Source organism: Hirsutella rhossiliensis, assembly GCF_020360975.1.
Source record: "Hirsutella rhossiliensis strain HR02 chromosome Unknown scaffold00002, whole genome shotgun sequence".
NCBI lineage: Eukaryota > Fungi > Ascomycota > Sordariomycetes > Hypocreales > Ophiocordycipitaceae > Hirsutella > Hirsutella rhossiliensis.
Genome location: NW_025408668.1, coordinates 7,522,521 through 7,539,787, shown reverse-complemented (window position 1 = coordinate 7,539,787; position 17,267 = coordinate 7,522,521). Strand labels below are relative to the sequence as shown.

Sequence of the window (17,267 nt, the reverse complement as noted above, 5' to 3'; positions counted from 1 at the left end):
CTGATTCCTATACGTGGAGCCCTTCTACTTACCTCCATGCCCGTTAATATCTTTCTTGAAGCCTGGCAAGACTCAAACACCTTTTATTTATTCATATACCTTTCTTATATATAATGAAATATCCAACTCTCAAGAGCCTAAGCGGCGAGACAGAACTGCCGACACTTACATAAGGGCGACTCGCCGCCTCGAAGAGATGGACCAATAAGTCCCCGATACTTTGTATAGCGCTATTTATCACTAATCTGTTATTTATCTTGATCAAGCCGCGGCTCATATACGCACAGGCCTACAAAAAGGTACTGTTTGTTGTTTTGGCGGGGTCTCCTCGTGCCCGCCTGTACTCTGTGTCACAGCTGAGGCCAATAAGCGTTATACACGTTGGCGGGCAGCCTCGGGGCCTTGGGGCGTTATTACCGTTAGGACGAATCGAGGCTCCCGTTTACGACGCCAATACATCAAATGGGGGCCAAATAAGGCTCACGGACGGTAGACGCATGTACAGAGCATGTCGCCCTCCGCACTTGTAGCTGGATATTGGGGCTGAAGGCTCCCCGGCTGACTGCATGTGGATAGCTTGCTCGAAGAGAGACATAAGCCGCGGCTCGCCTCTTGCTCTCAAAGTCAAGTTTTCACAAGTCGTCGTTGGACTGTCATCCAGGCAGGCTGCACTTCAAAACCCCCAGTCGATAAAGCAACATGTCCGATGCAAGCATTTACACCATCGGCTGGATCAGCGCCCTTAGACTCGAGTCGGTTGCTGCACAGGAATTCTTGGACGAAGAGCACAAAGCCATAGAGTGGCAGCATCCCGACGATGGCAACCATTACACGTTGGGCAGCATCGGCAAGCACAACGTTGTCATGGCCGTGCTGCCTACAGGTGACAACGGAATTGCGGCCGCGACAATGGTGGCAAAGGACTTGAAGCACACCTTTAGCAACGTCAGGGTCTGTCTAATGGTCGGCATCGGCGGCGGCATGCCGAGCGATAGACACGACATACGGCTAGGGGATGTCGTCGTTAGTGCCCCGTCCTACCACGAGCCTAGCGGTAACCACGGCGGAGTAGTTCAGTACGACTACGGCAAGACGATTGAGGCAAGGTGCTTCCAAAGCACACACTACTTAAACCGACCCCCAACCGCTCTCCTTACCGCTCTGAACGCGCTGCAGACAAGATACGAACGCAAGGGAAACAATATCGAAGCAAGTATTGGGGAGATAATCAAGGCAAGCCCGAGGCTGCGTAAAAAGTACGGCCGGCCGGATCAAAGCACCGACAAGCTGTACTCGAGCCGGGACAGGAGCCTCGTCGATCGGCCCGAACGCGGCGACGACGACGACAACCCGGCAGTTCACGAGGGCCTGATTGCCTCTGCAGAGAGCTTCATGGAAAACGCCCGAGTTCGAGATGAGCTTGCCGAGGAGCTCGACGTGCTGTGCTTCGAGATGGAGGCGGCTGGCTTGATGAACACCTTTCCCTGCATGGTCATCCGCGGCATCTGTGACTACGCCGACGCCCGCTGGCACGTCACCGAGTGGCGAGGCTACGCCGCCATGGCGGCGGCGGCCGTTGCAAAAGACCTCCTGGGCATGGTTGTACCGAGCCAGCTGGCGGCCGAGAAGAGCATCGCCCAGCTGCTCGGCCAAAGTTAGTTTACGCTCAGGGAGACTTGTTGATCCAATGTCCAATTGTTAACACAGACTCGCTTGTGTGACCAGTTGGTGCCGACGTCGGCAACATGAAGACGGTGACAAGCAGCACCAAGGTCGAGGTGGGCAACTTGCGGTGAGACTCGTAGCGCCGACATTCGGGTAAAATGCACCCTCTAATCCCTTGCTTGTAGTGAGGCCGTGCTCAATGCCGACCAGAGAGCGGTGCTTGATCGCCTGCCCGCCTCCAACGCCTCGTTTGACTCGACCGATGAAGAAGTCCAGCCTAGGTGCTTCCCAGGCACGCGAGTCGACATCCTCGAGCAGGTCATCAGCTGGGCTCAGCACTCGGACGCCAGCATGAAGTCGATATTCTGGCTAAACGGCATGGCGGGAACCGGCAAGTCGACTATATCTCGTTCCGTCGCCCGATGCTTGGACGAAAAGGGCATTTTAGGCGCCAGTTTCTTCTTCAAGAGAGGAGAGTTGGATCGGGGGAGCTCGTCCAAGCTCTTTACGACGATTGCGACTCAGCTGGCGTCGAGAAGGCCGGCCATTGCCCCTCGTATCAAGGAAGCCATCGATGCCGACTCTAGCATCTGCACCAAGGGGCTTCTGGTACAGTTCGACAAGCTTCTGCGAGAGCCCCTATCAAAGGTTGCGCAGGAAACCAGTCACGGATCCGAGTCACTCGTTGTCATCATCGACGCCTTAGACGAGTGTGAGACTGACGCGAGCAAGCTCAAAGCAAAGGCTCAAATGATCATCAATCTCTTTAGTCTCAGCCAAAGCATGGGGCTAAAAGTCATGATCACCAGCCGGCCAGAACTGCCCATCTACCTCGGGTTCAAGTCGATTGAAGGTGACTACCAGGACATTGCTCTGCATCAAATCGCCGAATCGGCAATAGAGCACGATATCCGTCTTTTTCTCGACCACGAGACGAAGCGGATCCGAGATGAGCACAATGTCCTCGCCCAGCTTGGGGGGGAACTGCCCCTAGACTGGCCCGGAATAGCCACGACGCTGTGTCTCGTAAACATGGCGGTTCCGCTCTTCATCTTTGCCGCCACTGTATGCCGCTTCCTCGAGGATGACGTATGCGGAAACCCCGACGAGAGACTCCAGGAGGTGCTGCGCTACTCGACCAAAACTCAACGATCTCGAATGGAGGCCACGTACCGACCCGTCTTGGACCGGCTGCTTGTCGACCTGTCTTGCGAAGATAGAGACAAGGCTCTTGGGCGGTTTCGACAGATTGTCGGCTCCATCATCATCCTCGCGAGTCCGCTGTCGACAATCGCCCTATCACGGCTTTTATCCATGGCTCAAAAAACCATTGACAACCAGCTGCGCAGGCTTCATTCGGTCCTACGGGTTCCTCGAGAAGCCTCGGCGCCGGTGAGGCTTCTGCACCTTTCTTTCCGCGACTTCCTCAGCGACCCCGACAAGCGGGACAAAAACCCCTTTTGGATTGACGAAGAACATGGGCACCTCGAATTGGCGCATCGCTGTCTAGCCGTCATGACAGAGTCGCTACGGACCGATATCTGTGAGCTGAAGCTGAAGAGACTGGAAGCGTCCATGCCTAGCCAGGTGCTCACGGTCGAAGTGATCATTCATCACGGCTGGTCGGCAATAGGAAAAAGTTCTCTCCTCAGCAGACATGGCTCCATCGCCGATGCAACGCGGACACTGTGTCTCCCTCATGAGGAGCGGGAATTTGTCGGGCTTTAATGATTCTTCCTCCAAGCGGCAGGGGGGGTTGTTTTGTGTCATGTTGGCAATGCACCTCCGTTTTGCCGTTTCTCGCTTGCCTATGAGAGAAACCATGAGCTCAGCGACCTCGACGCGCAGACGCAAGAAGTCATCGAAGTCCAAATTGTCTGTTTGCTGGCATAGCAGTTCTGCAAGTCGCGCGCGCTCTGGTATGTGAAGGTCGATCGCTGGCGCTGAGTACGCATCGTCGTGATCATCGAGACCACCCTCGGCAAGCTGCCGCTCAATCTCCCACGTGGGGCGATGATAGAAGTAGTACTGCCGGTAATATTGTCGAAGGTTCTTCTCGCGCTGCGCTCTCTTTGTTCGAATCGTCTTCGTGAGCTCTCGTACCTTGCCTTCATGTTGCTGCCTCGGATGCGATACCGTCCATTCTTCAACTTGTCCCTCTAGGCCTCTAGGTCCAATATCTCAGGATCGGCTCCCATATCTCGCCACACCTCGTCGGGCACCATGTCTCGCCTCGCTTGTGGATCACGCGTTAAGCTCATGTGCGTGAACAGATCAATTAGACAATCGTCTATCGGCTCGCCGGCGACGACTCTCTCGAGGTGAAATTGGACCTTCTCGTTAATGTATGCGCCATTAAAAGTGGCCCATCTCGGGTCGTGGCGCATCATCTGGTCGCGCACGGCGTCGGATGCGTTGCCTATAGTCGGCGGCTTTTGCATTAATACATATGCAGCCCATGGCAGACGCGGGAACGTACCATTGGCAGCGTTCGCGGCTCCTCTGCGAAATGTCTTCGGTCCCAGCGCTTTCTCAAACCCGGCGTCAAGAGTCTGTCGCTCCATGTCGTCGTTCAATTTGTGGTATGGCAGAGGTCTCTCCTGGGAAACTGGGGAGCCATCGAATCTGCGAAATACGGGTCGCTTCAGCCACTCCTCTTTCCACCGAAGCGGCGTGCAAATGCTTAATCTACGGTTTCGGAGTCGAAAGACACTCGTTGTAGTAGTCAAGCTTGGCGCGTCAAAGGCTTGGTCGCTGATCGCAAGGCTAATAATGACTGTGATAATGCAAAACATAAGTCTTCTTATACCGGTGAAGAAGAAGATAGTCCTATAAAGTATTAGCAATTTTTGAGAGCATTAAGAGAAGCGGGTAACACACGGCTTGGGCTTCCTGTCTACTCCTTTGTGATAAGAAAATTTAATTGCCATAGTTAAAACGTCAATACCTGTTTCCGGATGGCGCACCACCGACAGGCATATGTCTTCATAGCACAGTGCTTTTGGTCGTCCGCGCGATATAGTCTCCTGGTAGAGCATGTTCTCGAGCAAACGAGAGTCTTCGTCGACAGGTTGATCCATATCCTCGTCTGAGTCATCAACTCTGACGCCTTGGGGACCATACAGGTCAGTGATCGGAATGGTCTGGTCTGCTTTGGTCTTGGTCTGGTCTAGACCGCCAAGACTTGGTCTGGTTTAATGATTTCTCGAGACCATGGTGACCAAGAACTGCTATTAATAGATCAAGCTGAGAGACGAAGCAGGTAATTTAGAAAGAAGTTTTCCTTTTTCTTGCCGTCTCACTATTACGGGAAAAGGGGTAATCAACCTGCGGTCCTTCTTGCAACAAAAGATTTATACGTTGTTACTCGGCAGACGTAAGTTCTGTTGACTAGTCGGCGGTGATGTCGGCGGCCTTCACAACGTCTCCTGTCGCCACCCCTTCACCAACTCCTACATCGCCCGTCTCGACACCGTCAAGCAGCCTTACCCGGTACACTTTCTCTGCTCAATATTCCACGGCCCCAGATGAGTTTGTGCAGGATCGCATCACATACATCAAGCGCGATGCAGTCGCAAACAAAGGCTGTCGCCCCGGTTCCTCACACATCTGGAAGTACGGTCTCCAGTACATCCGGTGTAGTGACAAGAAGGAAGTATACTACTGTCATGAATGTGTAGCCGGAAAATACAAGCAGGAGCTATTTGTCATTAACGGGACCTCTCGAGCCGGGAATCACCTTAAATAGAAGCATCAGATTGATTGCCAGACTAGAGTAAAGAGAGGAGGTTCTGCACAGAAGTCGGTGCTTGATCAATAAAAGGATGCGCGGCTTCCAGTGCCTTTTTCTGGAAGGAATCCATAGAGAAGTTCAAAGAATTGCTGATCCGTTGGATCGTATGCTGCCATATCGCTTTCTTTAATTGGAGAATCGACATTTTCGTGCACTGCTCTTCTTCTTAAGCCCTGCGCTGATGAACCACCTACCTAAGGCAGCGCGGACCATTCGGAGCTGGGTAATGACTGCGTTCGAGTCGAAGAAGCAACAGCTCACGGAAGAACTCCATCAAGCGCGCAGCAGAGTTTCCATATCATTCGATCTATAGACGTCGCCGAACCCTTACGCTATCTTAGGCGTCGTCGCTATGTGGATTGATGCCACTGGTAAACGAAGGTCCACCGTTCTAGGCATGCGACGTGTTTACGGCGAACACACTGGCGAAAATGTCGGATCACTCGTTGTTAAGGTACTTCAAGAATACAAGATCGACGGAGACTCGATTGGGTATTTCATGCTAGATAACGCCTCGTTAAACGACACCGCTGTTGAGTTTATACTCAAGCAGCTCTGCCCGTGGATGAACTCTAAACAGCGCCGCCGTCGTCGACTTAGTACGCTGCCTGGGCCATATCATCAATCTCTGTTGTCAGGCATTCCTGATGGGTCGGAACTGTGACAAGTATCTTGCAAAGCTTGAAAAGCATCACTTACGAGGAGACTACGCAAAGGTAGAGGAGCTGTGGAAAAAGTTTGGATGTCTGGGTTCACAATCTAGTGCGGTACATCAGGCTCACCCCGCAGCGTCGCGAGGAGTTTGCCACAATCGTGGTCGGTGGTGACCTCTCCGCATTTGATGGACTCGAATTGATCCAGAATAATTCGACGCGGTGGAATTCCTGGTTTCACTCCATCACTCGCGCATTGAACGTTCGAGAACGTCTGGAACTCTTCTCAGCCCGTCACGTCCCTGCAAAAGGCTCTCATGGGATTGCAAACTTTAAGTTGGACGGATAGCACTAGTTTAAACTCGAGCAGATCGAACTGGCTCTCAAGGACTTCTATGCCGCTACATTGCTCACCGAAGGCAAGAAAACGTCGCTTGCTAACTGGTTCTCAACCTTAGATTGCCTGCTTCGAGAAATAAGCGAGACGAAGGATCACTACTTTAACATCTATGCGAACGATAACAACAATTTCACGTGGGAGTACCTACAGGACTGCGCGGACGCCGCCTAGTCTAAATGCGCCGAGTACTATAACAATCAGCAGTTAAACTAGAGAAATCGCTTCCCCGAAGATACCGACCTTCCGCCTACATACTTCGTAGCTCAAGTGCTTAATCCGTATAGGAAATGGGCCTAGTTTAGATAAGAATAGGTACTTCCGGGTAATAAGGAGAAGAGGAGGTAGTTCGATAGCGCGTAGCTAGCCGTGAAAGAGCTTTGGGAAACGGAGTATAAGGGAAGATATCCCGTTAAGATGGTTCTCCCTTTAAAGCCTGCAGAGAGAGACCCGGATCCTGCGTTTGATCGTCAGCGGGAGCATAAACGCATCCGAATTAACGGCCCAGTTTCTGCAACGGACTTATACGAGCAATATATCGCCACTGACCGACTTTATAACGATAAGGCAGGACACGACGATGCCATTGCGTACTGGCTTTCCCGCTATGACTCCCAAAGAGATCTCGCCCGCTTTGCTCTCGACCTTTTTGCCATCTCACCTATGTCGGATGAGTGTGAACGCCTGTTCAGTAGCGCCAATCTCACCGTGGTTGACCGCAGGGGCAGGCTAAAGGCTGATATTATCGAGGCATGCGAGTGTGTCCGGGCTTAGATTGGAGAGCCGAGTGTAGGAGATGACAGCGACGGCGATTATTAGATATATACGATTGAGGCAGCTTTTAAGAACAGTCGGTGATTTCTTGTATAAGTTGTTGCTTTGACTCTTGCCTTGCATAGCCCCATCCTTGTTGGTCTGGTGGTCGGACCGGTCCGACCAACCGGTCCGACCAAAGTGACTTGGTCTGGTCTGGTCTGGGGGGTCAGACCAGACCAGACCAGACCATTCCGATCACTGATACAGGTCCTCATACGTCCCATCGTTCGGCCTCCTCTTCTCGTTATCCACAATCTCACCGGGTCGAGCTCCAGTAAACGCAAGGAGCAGATAACAGCCCGAGAGGTAAATGCGATGTCGCTCAGAAGGAAAGACGCCTTCGTCGTACGCGATGTTGAAGGTCTGCAGAACTAAAAGGTCATCGGTGCCAAGGACTGGCTTCCCATCAATATTCGGGGGTCGGAGTTTCCACTTAGAAACCAGAACGGTATCGTGCCACTATAGGAACACCGTTCTGGTTAGACCCCGCCAATGGCGAAGGGAACACGAAGCGAACGTACCTTTTGGACCTCCCTATTATCGTTCCTGTCGAAATATCGACCCGTCACGCTGCTGTACAGCTGCTTGTACGACGCTAATATTCCCACGATATACCTTCGGACGTAATCTTCTATCGTTCACAAAGATGGTCGAGGAAGTCCATCGCCATCGGCCGATCGAGTCTTTTGATCACGTCCATCCAAGGACCACTTTCGGTAGCACTGCAGTATCTGAGTGCTCGTCAGCAGATAAATTCCTGCATTTCGCTGAGGGAAACGCACATCTTCTATTTCCTCAATATCCGGGCGATGTTGATCTTGGTTCCGTCGGCGTAATCCGGCTTGAGAAAGCGCATATCCTTCAGCTGTTCACGAAGGGCGGCGCGCTGTCTGGCGTCGAGAGCGCCTGGTTTCGTGATCGTCCGTCTCTCTTTCTCGCGTTGAGCAAATCGTCGGAGGAAGTCGGCATGATGTGCGCCATGCCTGCTATTTCGTTGTTTGACACCGACGGTTGGCGCCATGGTCGGCTCTACCGTGGACTTGGCAGAGCGTGGGAGTTGGTGATTGGTAAGAGCGATGGGAAGAGGAGCTTGACCGAGACTGTTGGACAGGACGAGCGGAGTAGCTGGCTTTTAACGCCAGTATACTACGTCCATGGACCCCACTGACGTCCATTTTGGTGATGTCAAGAAACGGACTCTTGCCTTCGGGTTCACGACGGAATATGAAGGAAGCGGGTGCGCACTAAAGTCGGCTGAATGGCAGCGAGCCAACTGGTCAGCCGTGTGGACTGCCCCACCCCCTGGCTGGGTTGCTGACAGCTACGTAACCGGACCCCAGCCAGGTAGACTGTACTTCGGGGCAGCCCCTGCCGCTCACTGTCGAGCCCACCAAAGGCGGCGGCACGTCCCACCCGATTCGGTGGGCCCGACAGCGCTTTCTATCATTAACCTGTGTTCTCTCGGACTTGACCCCACTAGTCTCGTGTGTTCCTTTTACAGAAGAAGCAGGGCCCTGAGGCACGTGACATCGTATGACACCAGGCCCTATTGCTCTGATCCTAGCCTCGGACATCAAAGGAACGTTCTCAAAACGTCCATTATCTCCTGTCTACATCTTCTCAGCCTCCTCTCAGCCTCGTGTCGGGTCTTGTCAGTGTCGATAATAATATCTACCGTTGCCTTTTCCTCACGAGCAAGTACACATAAGAACGAAGAGACCATCGACAACGTCGCAACCGCTTTATTAATATCTATTCTAAATAGTTCGCTATAGTTTTCTCTTCGCCTAGTAGCCGTACTCAACGTTATCTGGCTAGCACACCCTCTCTAGTCTCCTTTAATGTTTATCTGCCTATTTGGCCTCCGTTCTTATTCTTCCTGCGTCGGAAGGTTGTGCTCGGCATCTTAATCAACTACCCTGCCGAAGTATGCTATAAAGTCCTCCATAACCAGTGCCCTAGCTGTCATGCGCCTATCGTGGTGGCCATGCACCTAGACATGGCGCCGGTATATTGTTTTACCGTGCCGCCGTTAAACGTCTTTAGGGGTTTTATAGGGGCCGAATTCGTAGTAAGTGCGGAAGATAGCTCCTCAGAGATCAATATAGTCACCTTCGGGGCCCCGTGCTATTTATTACTCCTTACCGTAAGCCCAGCTATAGTAGTAGGTCCGGAAACTAGGCTCGCCCATATCATATCTGCTAATAAACTTAAAATATATATTTATTTTCTAGGTGGCATAGCGAAGGAACTATTCTAGTACCTATAGTGTAAGCCTTGCGGACTCGTGAACTACTAGCGACGTTTTATTAGCGGTTCTTCTATTTATTCGTAAGGTTAGCCCTTCCGGCGCTCCGACCCTTACGGACTTATTAGGACTTAGTTCCCTATATATTCGTCTAGTTTATGCCTTTGCACCCGACAATAAACCGTGCTATCTAACTTACTTTCCGTGGAAAAGGGCGCGTTATTACCTAGTATCGGGTCTTAAAATAGGGTTAGCAGGTAATTCTGCGCAGTATAATAGCGGTGGTAAGTAATCCGCTTTATAAAAGTAGTAGTATTGCCCGTGAAATACGTATAAGTTAGATCTCCGCCTACGCTACATCGCGTGTAGATGTTATAAATAGTGGCTGTATAGGTAAAGACACGATTGAGCTAGTGCAGTAAGCGAAGTAGAAGATACGGCCGTGTATAGTAGGTTTTAAAGGATAATAGGTTGCACCTTTCGTATACGAAGTATATTTCCCGTATAGAAGCTATAATAACGGTTGGTCGGTCTAAAGCTCAGCGACTGCCTAGGTGTATTACCTATCGCTAGCACGCCTGGTTTATATAATACGCATTAGAGGGTAGAGCGTAGTAGCTAGCGGCCATTTCGGGCCACTTATGCTTACTCTTCTATACCGTGATATATAGTGGTGCCATAGAACACTTATACTATTATAGTACCGTAGCGTCGTTAAGAGTTTTCGGGCAAGGTATACCTAAAGCAAAGGAACGAGTTAGTGCCTATAACGTTACTACTAGAAGTCCTTCCCGGAGGGGCAGTCCTCTTATGCTATCCTCGCATTAAATGCACCCTTCCTTAGTATTTAGCGCAGCACCACCATTTAGAGATTAGATACTATATCTTAGAGTCTAGTTATGTCTATAGCTAAGAGTTAACGACCTGCCGACTTAGACGGGACCCCCCTATCCGTAGCGGGACCTGCCTCTCGCCTTAGTATAAACCGTATTAGATACATAGCTGCCCTCGATGCGTTGGTCGCAAATAGCTAAATAGCCCGATAGTTAGAGGATAGAAGTTGTTATCTTAACTTTGTCTTAGTCGCTTCTTATACATTAACTTACGGCGTATTAGCCTTAAGCGGCATCGCTAGAAAGTAAAATTTAGGCCTATTTTACGTTATAAGTCGCACCTATTATTATATTATACTAACTAGTAGTAGATAATAGTTTAGATCGTAAACCCGTGCCTAACGGCTAGCTAGTTTACTCCCGTTAGATTCTCTTTTTAGAGTTCCTATATATCTCTTCGCGCTTAGTCTCACTTAATAAGTATTCTTTCGGCCCTCCTTACCGCCTTTATCTTTAACGCTATAAAGCGCCGCCTATAGTTTAACTTCTAGAGTCGAGTAGGATACTAGGAAGCTTATAAGATACGAAGAATTAACGAAGAGTCGCAGCCTACCGAGTCGAACGCTAGCGGAAGTCCCCTAGGTCAAACGGGGATGCCTAGCGGCGAAAGCGGAAGCATAGCTATAAGCGAAGCGGACGGCACATAGGCTCGCGCCACCTTATATAAAGGAAACAAGGCTGATGTTAATACTACGGCAATTGCGCGCCTCTACGCACGAACCTCTAACGCATCACCTAATATTATAACGACCGGCGTTATTCCTAAGGGATAAACCTATCGAGGGGTTTATATTAGTAGATATAATCGGGCGTGGTTTAAGTAATAATAAGTATATTACGTTAGTAATAAGTCGGAGGTTATAGACTATAGACTATAACTAGGTAATTAGAATTAGAGATAGAATCGTAATAAAGATCTATAATATATTAAAAGCTATCGAGCTATCTATCTAAAGGAGTAAAAGTAAGTAGCTATATATACCTATAGAGACTATCCTTAGATTATAGGCCTAGCTATAATCCCTAACGTTAGATCGTATAGAGCGTAGTAATCTTATTAATCCTAGATCGCTTAGATCTCTACGATCTCCTTAATCCTATATCTATTAGATAGTCGTACTAACTATTTATCCGTTAGACCGTATTACGTGCTTAACGCGGTCGACCGTTAGCGGCCTAGTAGCCGTAGTCGTAATACGATATCTCCCCTCCTTTTAGTCTTATCCGTAAGACTTACTATAGCTACCTTAGCCGCCGTATATAAATATACCCTTATCGCGTTATACGTAAGTATATCGTTCCTTATTTCTTTATCCTTTTAGGATATACTACTAATAGTATATTTAGTTATATACTAAAAAATCGTTCTTAAAAAGCCTCTAAGCGCGCTACTCTTACTAAATATATTAACTTAAGTAGAGATCTTACTAATATACTATATACTTAATACTTTAAGGTAAAGAAGATAAATTATTAGATAGCCGAAAATTCTTCGCGCTATAATAATTATATTGCTAGTAGTCGTCCCTATTATAATAGTGTTTTAGTAGCCTCTTTTTATAGGTATCTTTTAATTCTTTTTATACGTAGTAGCTAACGTATTTCTTCTAGTAATTAAATTATTAGTAAAGTAGTATAGGCTATATTTTAAAGAGGAGGAAGCTAGGGAAGCCTTATTAGAGCTTTAGGTATAGCTTATAAACCTTTAGTCGTAAATATCTATCGCCGTTAATCGTTTAGCTTATATCTAGAAAATTCGGAATTATATAAAGGAAAAGAGTTCTAAGTTATTTCGTCGTAGTATTTAAGAAGTAGATACTAAGGATAGCGTTTTACCTACGCTCGATATATATAAGTATTAGGTAGTAAATAACTTATAATCGTTAGGCGTTCTTAATAAGGCGAATTAGTCCTTATTTAGTATTAGTAAGGAGTTTATAGATCTTAGTCCTTTAATCCCTCTTAAACCTTTTAGTAAAATTATTAAAGTAGAGAGCTATAGTAGGTTAAGTACTTAAGTAGTTCCTAGGTATTTTCCTCTAGTCTATATCCCTTTACTTAATAAGGTATTCTTATTACTAACCTTATTTTCTTATATCTAGTATTTATTCTATTTTATATTCTTAATTATTATTAACTTCGATTTTTTCCTATAGTTTAGCGTTTTATAGTGCTAGTTTTAATAATAAGATATAAAATATTAGGTATATTTATATTATTATTAGTAGCGAAAGTTCGTAGTTAACTTTTAAAATAGTTTTCTTAACCTTAAATAGTCTAAGTTTCTTAAAATCTAATTTATTACTTAGTCGTTTTATTTTAATATTTTATTATATAAGGTAAACTATATCTCCCTCTTAAAAGATTAGTCCCTATAATCTTTTCCTATTATAGTAAGTAGATATTTATTCTTTAATAAATTAAAGTTCTTATTATATTTCTTTATATAATTTTTATAGCTAATCTATTTATAGTATCGCTCGTTCTACTTATAGTCCTTATCGAGTAACCTTAAATACTTCTAGGTTATATCTATAATTAGCGTATACTAGTAAGAGCTTAGTTATTTCTATAACTAAGCTATTATAAGCTAGTTACGCTATTAGTAGTTTAACGGGGATAAGGGCATATACCTAAAGCACGCGCAGCACGTAGTAAAGGATTAGCAGAGCAATTAACTACGCAATTATCTAATTACTTAGTCTATATATAGCTCTATAGGCTTTAGGTTATAAATACGAGTCTTAGAGATTTCTTTACTCTATGCTCTTTGTTTCTACTAGAGTCGCGTAACTAACGGTATCTACTTTAAAGGAAAAACAAAAATTTAAATTAACTATAATTAAGGATGCTGCTTAATTAGATAATCGAGGTCTTTATAACGCCTTTAAGTATACTTAGAAGAAAGTTAGAGGGGTGCTAGGGTCTTATCCTCTAACTGCTAATGTCATAGGGTGTAATCTTACCTATTAAACTCCTCCCTAGCGACTTTCCGACCTAAGATACTAACGGAAAGGGCGCGATAATAACGGGCAAGGCTCTCTTCCTAAGCACGTAAGTAAGTAAATAAACTATCGACGGAACTTTTCTCCTTTACTATAATCCTTTCCCTTCGCGTCCTTTATTCCTCCCTTTGCCTATAAGCTACTTATTTAGCTCTTTCCTATCTTTGCTCGCGTACTTCCTTTTTTAGATAATTATCTACTACCCCCCGTATACGCTCTTAAGTATTCGCGCTTATTATTCCTAGGGGCGTTAGGGAAACGAAGTAGTTAGCGTCTTTACTAGTCTATAGCTTTAGGTACGGCTAGATTAGATAAGCTATAAAGTCTTATAGGCTAATCGTTATCGCGTTACTAGTAGTCCTACGTAAATATATAGAATTATAGTCGTTAATATCCTAGCGGTGGTTCTAATATATTCCTAGGTTTTTAACTCCTTCGACCTAGGAGGGTTTAAAGCCCGGTATAAACCTTATAGGGACTATAGCCGGAGAAGCTATTACTATACTTCGTTTCTAGGGAGTAATAAGGCGTGCCGTAGGCGTTACTAGAGTCTTCGGCCTTAGGGTAATTAACCGAGCGCCTAGTAATTTCGGGGTCCTAGGGCGAGTAAGTAGCCGGGCTATCTGCCTTTCTTCCCTACTAGCTCCTTATCGGGTTATCGGCGGGGGAGCGGTTATAAGTTTTTCGCTCCTTTATATATTTAGAGGAGCCGTTAGTAGTAGGCGAGGAGTAGGCCTAATTAGCTATATATTAAAGGGGGAGAATAAAGGCGTCGTTTCTACGTAGATAAAGGGACTAGTAGGGGCGCTTAGCTCTCTCCTTTATAGGCTCTAGGGCGGGGATCCTATCTCGAGGTTACTTAGGGAAAGGCTACTTAGTTTAGATAAGGAGCTCGATTCGGTTAACGCTTAAGGTAATAAAGGACTAGGTCTATTCTCGATTCCCGTTAGCGTAATTAGATAGTTAGGGGTCTTTTTAAGGAGAAGTTTCGTAAAGAAACCGCGCGTAGCTTAAGTAATTAGGTTAGGTTGCTCCGTAAGGGCAGCTAGCATAGATAGCTCCTTTCTCGCTTTCCTTACCGTATAAGCTAGTTCTACGTCTCTTTAGAGCGGTAGTTTCTATCTAGTAGGCCTATCTAAGAGGTTAACTACCTCCGGGACTTCCTAGAGGTCTTATTCTTCCTAGTCTCCTAAGATAATACGGTTATATCGGTAAATCCGCTCGCTCCTAGGAATCCTTATAGGAAAGACTCCGCCGAAAGTCGTTAGACCTTAATTAAATAGTATCCTTTATAGTCGTTTAACCCCGCTATTAAACTACTAGGAAACTCTACCGCCCTATAATATCGCTTATATATAATTAAGCTCGTTCGCCGCGATAGCTTAGATTCTATATATTAGCCTATCGACGTAGCCTTTTATACTTATCCTCTCGTCCGGCTTAAAGAAATACTAGTCTCGGTATAAGATCTCGTCTATCTACGGGGCTTCTTATATTACTCTATACCTTTACTCTAGAATTACTTTAACTTTTAAGCATCGCTATTTAATTATCTTAAGGCGTAGCCCGACTATGCCTCTAACCTAGTATTAGATTATTATTAAGGCTAAGTAGCCGTATTCCTACCCTTCTTACTAGGCGGTATAAGGGACTAGTATATAGGTAAAGTTATAAGGAACTTAGAGGATATAAAGAAACTACCGCTATACTTATAAGAACGTATAGAGTCTAGCGTATCGTCCCTCTTTCTAAGCATTAAAAACGACTAGGTTTCCTTCTCTATAGTCCTAGAAGAACGCCCTTTAATAGAGTCCCCCTTCGTTTATACCTACCGAAAAGTTAATAACTTTAGTCATATACCTTCGTTTATACGCGAAGTAACTAAGGTTAAAGGTAAGAGCGGTAAACTTAATTAGATGCTCCTTATTATTTAGGTATTTATAGTACTTCTTATATCTATCTTCTATATCTTCGATAGGTTCCCCTTAGTAGTCGGTATAAACCGATAGCGGGTAAGGTAAGGGGCATACCGCGTTCTCGATACCTCTTATTAAGATTTTAATTATTACGCTAAGGCCGAAGCTCGTAGCCTATCGTTTATCGATAGCTCTATAGAGAAAGTTATATACGTCGATAATATGCTCTTCCTAGCGGGCCTTATTCCTAGCGAATCCGTTTATCTTTTTAACGCCCTTATATATTATCCGAGCGTCTTCGAGGGTAATATCCCGCCGCCTAATAGGGCCCGTTAGTATCGGGTGCTAACGATCTCTATAGACGTACTAAGGAGGTTGCTTTTGCCTATAAACGTCTCGTCGGTCTTAGTCTACGAACCTTTCCTTGTCTTTAGTGTAGAAGCGCCCTTCGCTGCCTTCTACTTTAACTTCGCCGTAGTAAGTAGGCAAAATAAAGCTCCTACTCCTAAATAGTAGTACGCTAAAGAAGATAGCGGTATCCTTAGGGAGGTCTATAGCCGGGCCTAGGATACTATTTAGGTTCGCCGCTATATCTTAGGAAAGGGTAGAGTAAGCGAAAGAGAGAGAGAAGCTAAGATTAGATAGTTAAGGTAAGTAGTTTTAAGTTATAACGCTAAGAGGCTAAGAGGGTATTATATATATATATAGGAGTTATATTAGTAGAGGGGATCGTTATAAGTAAGGAAGCGTACGGAGTATATATATATATATATATATATAGAAGGAAGAAGAAGGAAGGAAGAAGGAGGGTATAGCGAGAGGAATAAATAGTCGTTAGAGCGCGCGGTTATTAGTTGCTTTAGCCGGCCTCTATAGCGGTAAAGTCTTAGGTATATTTAGCGGTTGCGCCTAAATAGCTTCTTTTACCGGTTATCGATTAGGGAGCTATTTAATCCCCGCCTTTTTCTTTTCCTCTTTACTCTCTCTATTCCTCTTCTCCCTCTTCTCTCCTCTATCTTCTTTATTTCTCTAGACCGCTACCTTTTATCTTCTCCTTTTACGATTGCCTCTTCTTCCTTATTATATCTCGTAAGACCGCTAAACTTAAAACTAAAAAGCTACTAGATATCGTTAACCTCTCTTTAACTACTCTTCTATAACCTTCCCTCGTTACTACTACTCTTCTTACTTAGAATTATTATACTAAGGTCTTTCCTCTTTATATAAAGTACTTTCGAGTAACGACTATCTAACTTATTTAATCTCGCTTAGCTTATTCTAACCGTCTTCTTTTATAGATCTATAGTTACTTTAAGACCTAGGTCTATAATAGAAATAATATCGGTTACTAAGGGTTTTTAATTTATATAGAAATCGCCTTTTAGTTACGGGTTCTATTAGAAGCTCCCGATATCGTTAGGGTTAAAGCGCGCGGTCGCTCCCTTTTCTCTTACTTTCTCGAGAGCACGCTAGGTCGGTATAATTAAATCGTCTTCTATGCCCTTTATTATAGACGTCGGCTAGTAACCTATATCCCTATAGAAATCGCTTATCCGCGCGGATATTTCTTTTCTTAGCTTAGTTTAGGGCGGTAAGAATACTCTTAAGTAGTCTTAATTACTTTATATAGAACTCGCAATCCTTGCCTTTATTAAGGGTATATTCGAACTTATTAGATAACTATAACTTCCGCTTATAAGTACGTTATATTTCCTTTTTATGAGTATATCTCTCTTTTAGGCACTGCTAGCGGTTCTTACGCTAACTATATCTAGGATTTAACTAAGGCGCCCGTTTACGAATAGCGGTACTTCCTTAAATACCGTAGGGCTACTTACGACCTTAATAGATTCGCTAACCGTATATATAGTTGTAATTTCC

The 17,267-nt window shown here is 45.7% G+C and overlaps 4 protein-coding genes across 4 annotated transcripts; 2 read left to right on the top strand and 2 right to left on the bottom strand.

Moving 5' to 3' along the window:
• Positions 1-699: 699 nt before the first annotated feature.
• On the top strand, positions 700-3,393 carry HRG_02607 (phosphorylase superfamily domain-containing protein; the record flags this gene model as incomplete). Its single annotated transcript, XM_044861078.1, has 6 exons — positions 700-1,654; positions 1,726-1,792; positions 1,851-2,115; positions 2,191-2,375; positions 2,475-2,730; positions 2,785-3,393. The coding sequence occupies 6 exons, from the start codon at positions 700-702 to the stop codon at positions 3,391-3,393; spliced, it is 2,337 nt and encodes a 778-aa protein (XP_044724711.1).
• A 431-nt stretch (positions 3,394-3,824) lies between these two features.
• Positions 3,825-4,703, bottom strand: HRG_02606 (FluG domain-containing protein; the record flags this gene model as incomplete). The annotated part of the gene is made up of 5 exons (XM_044861077.1): positions 3,825-4,084; positions 4,145-4,290; positions 4,475-4,494; positions 4,546-4,561; positions 4,639-4,703. 5 exons carry the CDS (start codon positions 4,701-4,703, stop codon positions 3,825-3,827), a joined length of 507 nt encoding a protein of 168 aa, XP_044724710.1.
• Positions 4,704-6,925: 2,222 nt separating this feature from the next.
• HRG_02605 (Ribonuclease H-like protein) lies at positions 6,926-7,282 on the top strand (the record flags this gene model as incomplete). The annotated part of the gene is made up of 1 exon (XM_044861076.1): positions 6,926-7,282. The coding sequence occupies one exon, from the start codon at positions 6,926-6,928 to the stop codon at positions 7,280-7,282; it is 357 nt and encodes a 118-aa protein (XP_044724709.1).
• Positions 7,283-8,111: 829 nt separating this feature from the next.
• Positions 8,112-8,345, bottom strand: HRG_02604 (uncharacterized protein; the record flags this gene model as incomplete). Its single annotated transcript, XM_044861075.1, has 1 exon — positions 8,112-8,345. The coding sequence occupies one exon, from the start codon at positions 8,343-8,345 to the stop codon at positions 8,112-8,114; it is 234 nt and encodes a 77-aa protein (XP_044724708.1).
• Between the last annotated feature and the right edge of the window lie 8,922 nt (positions 8,346-17,267).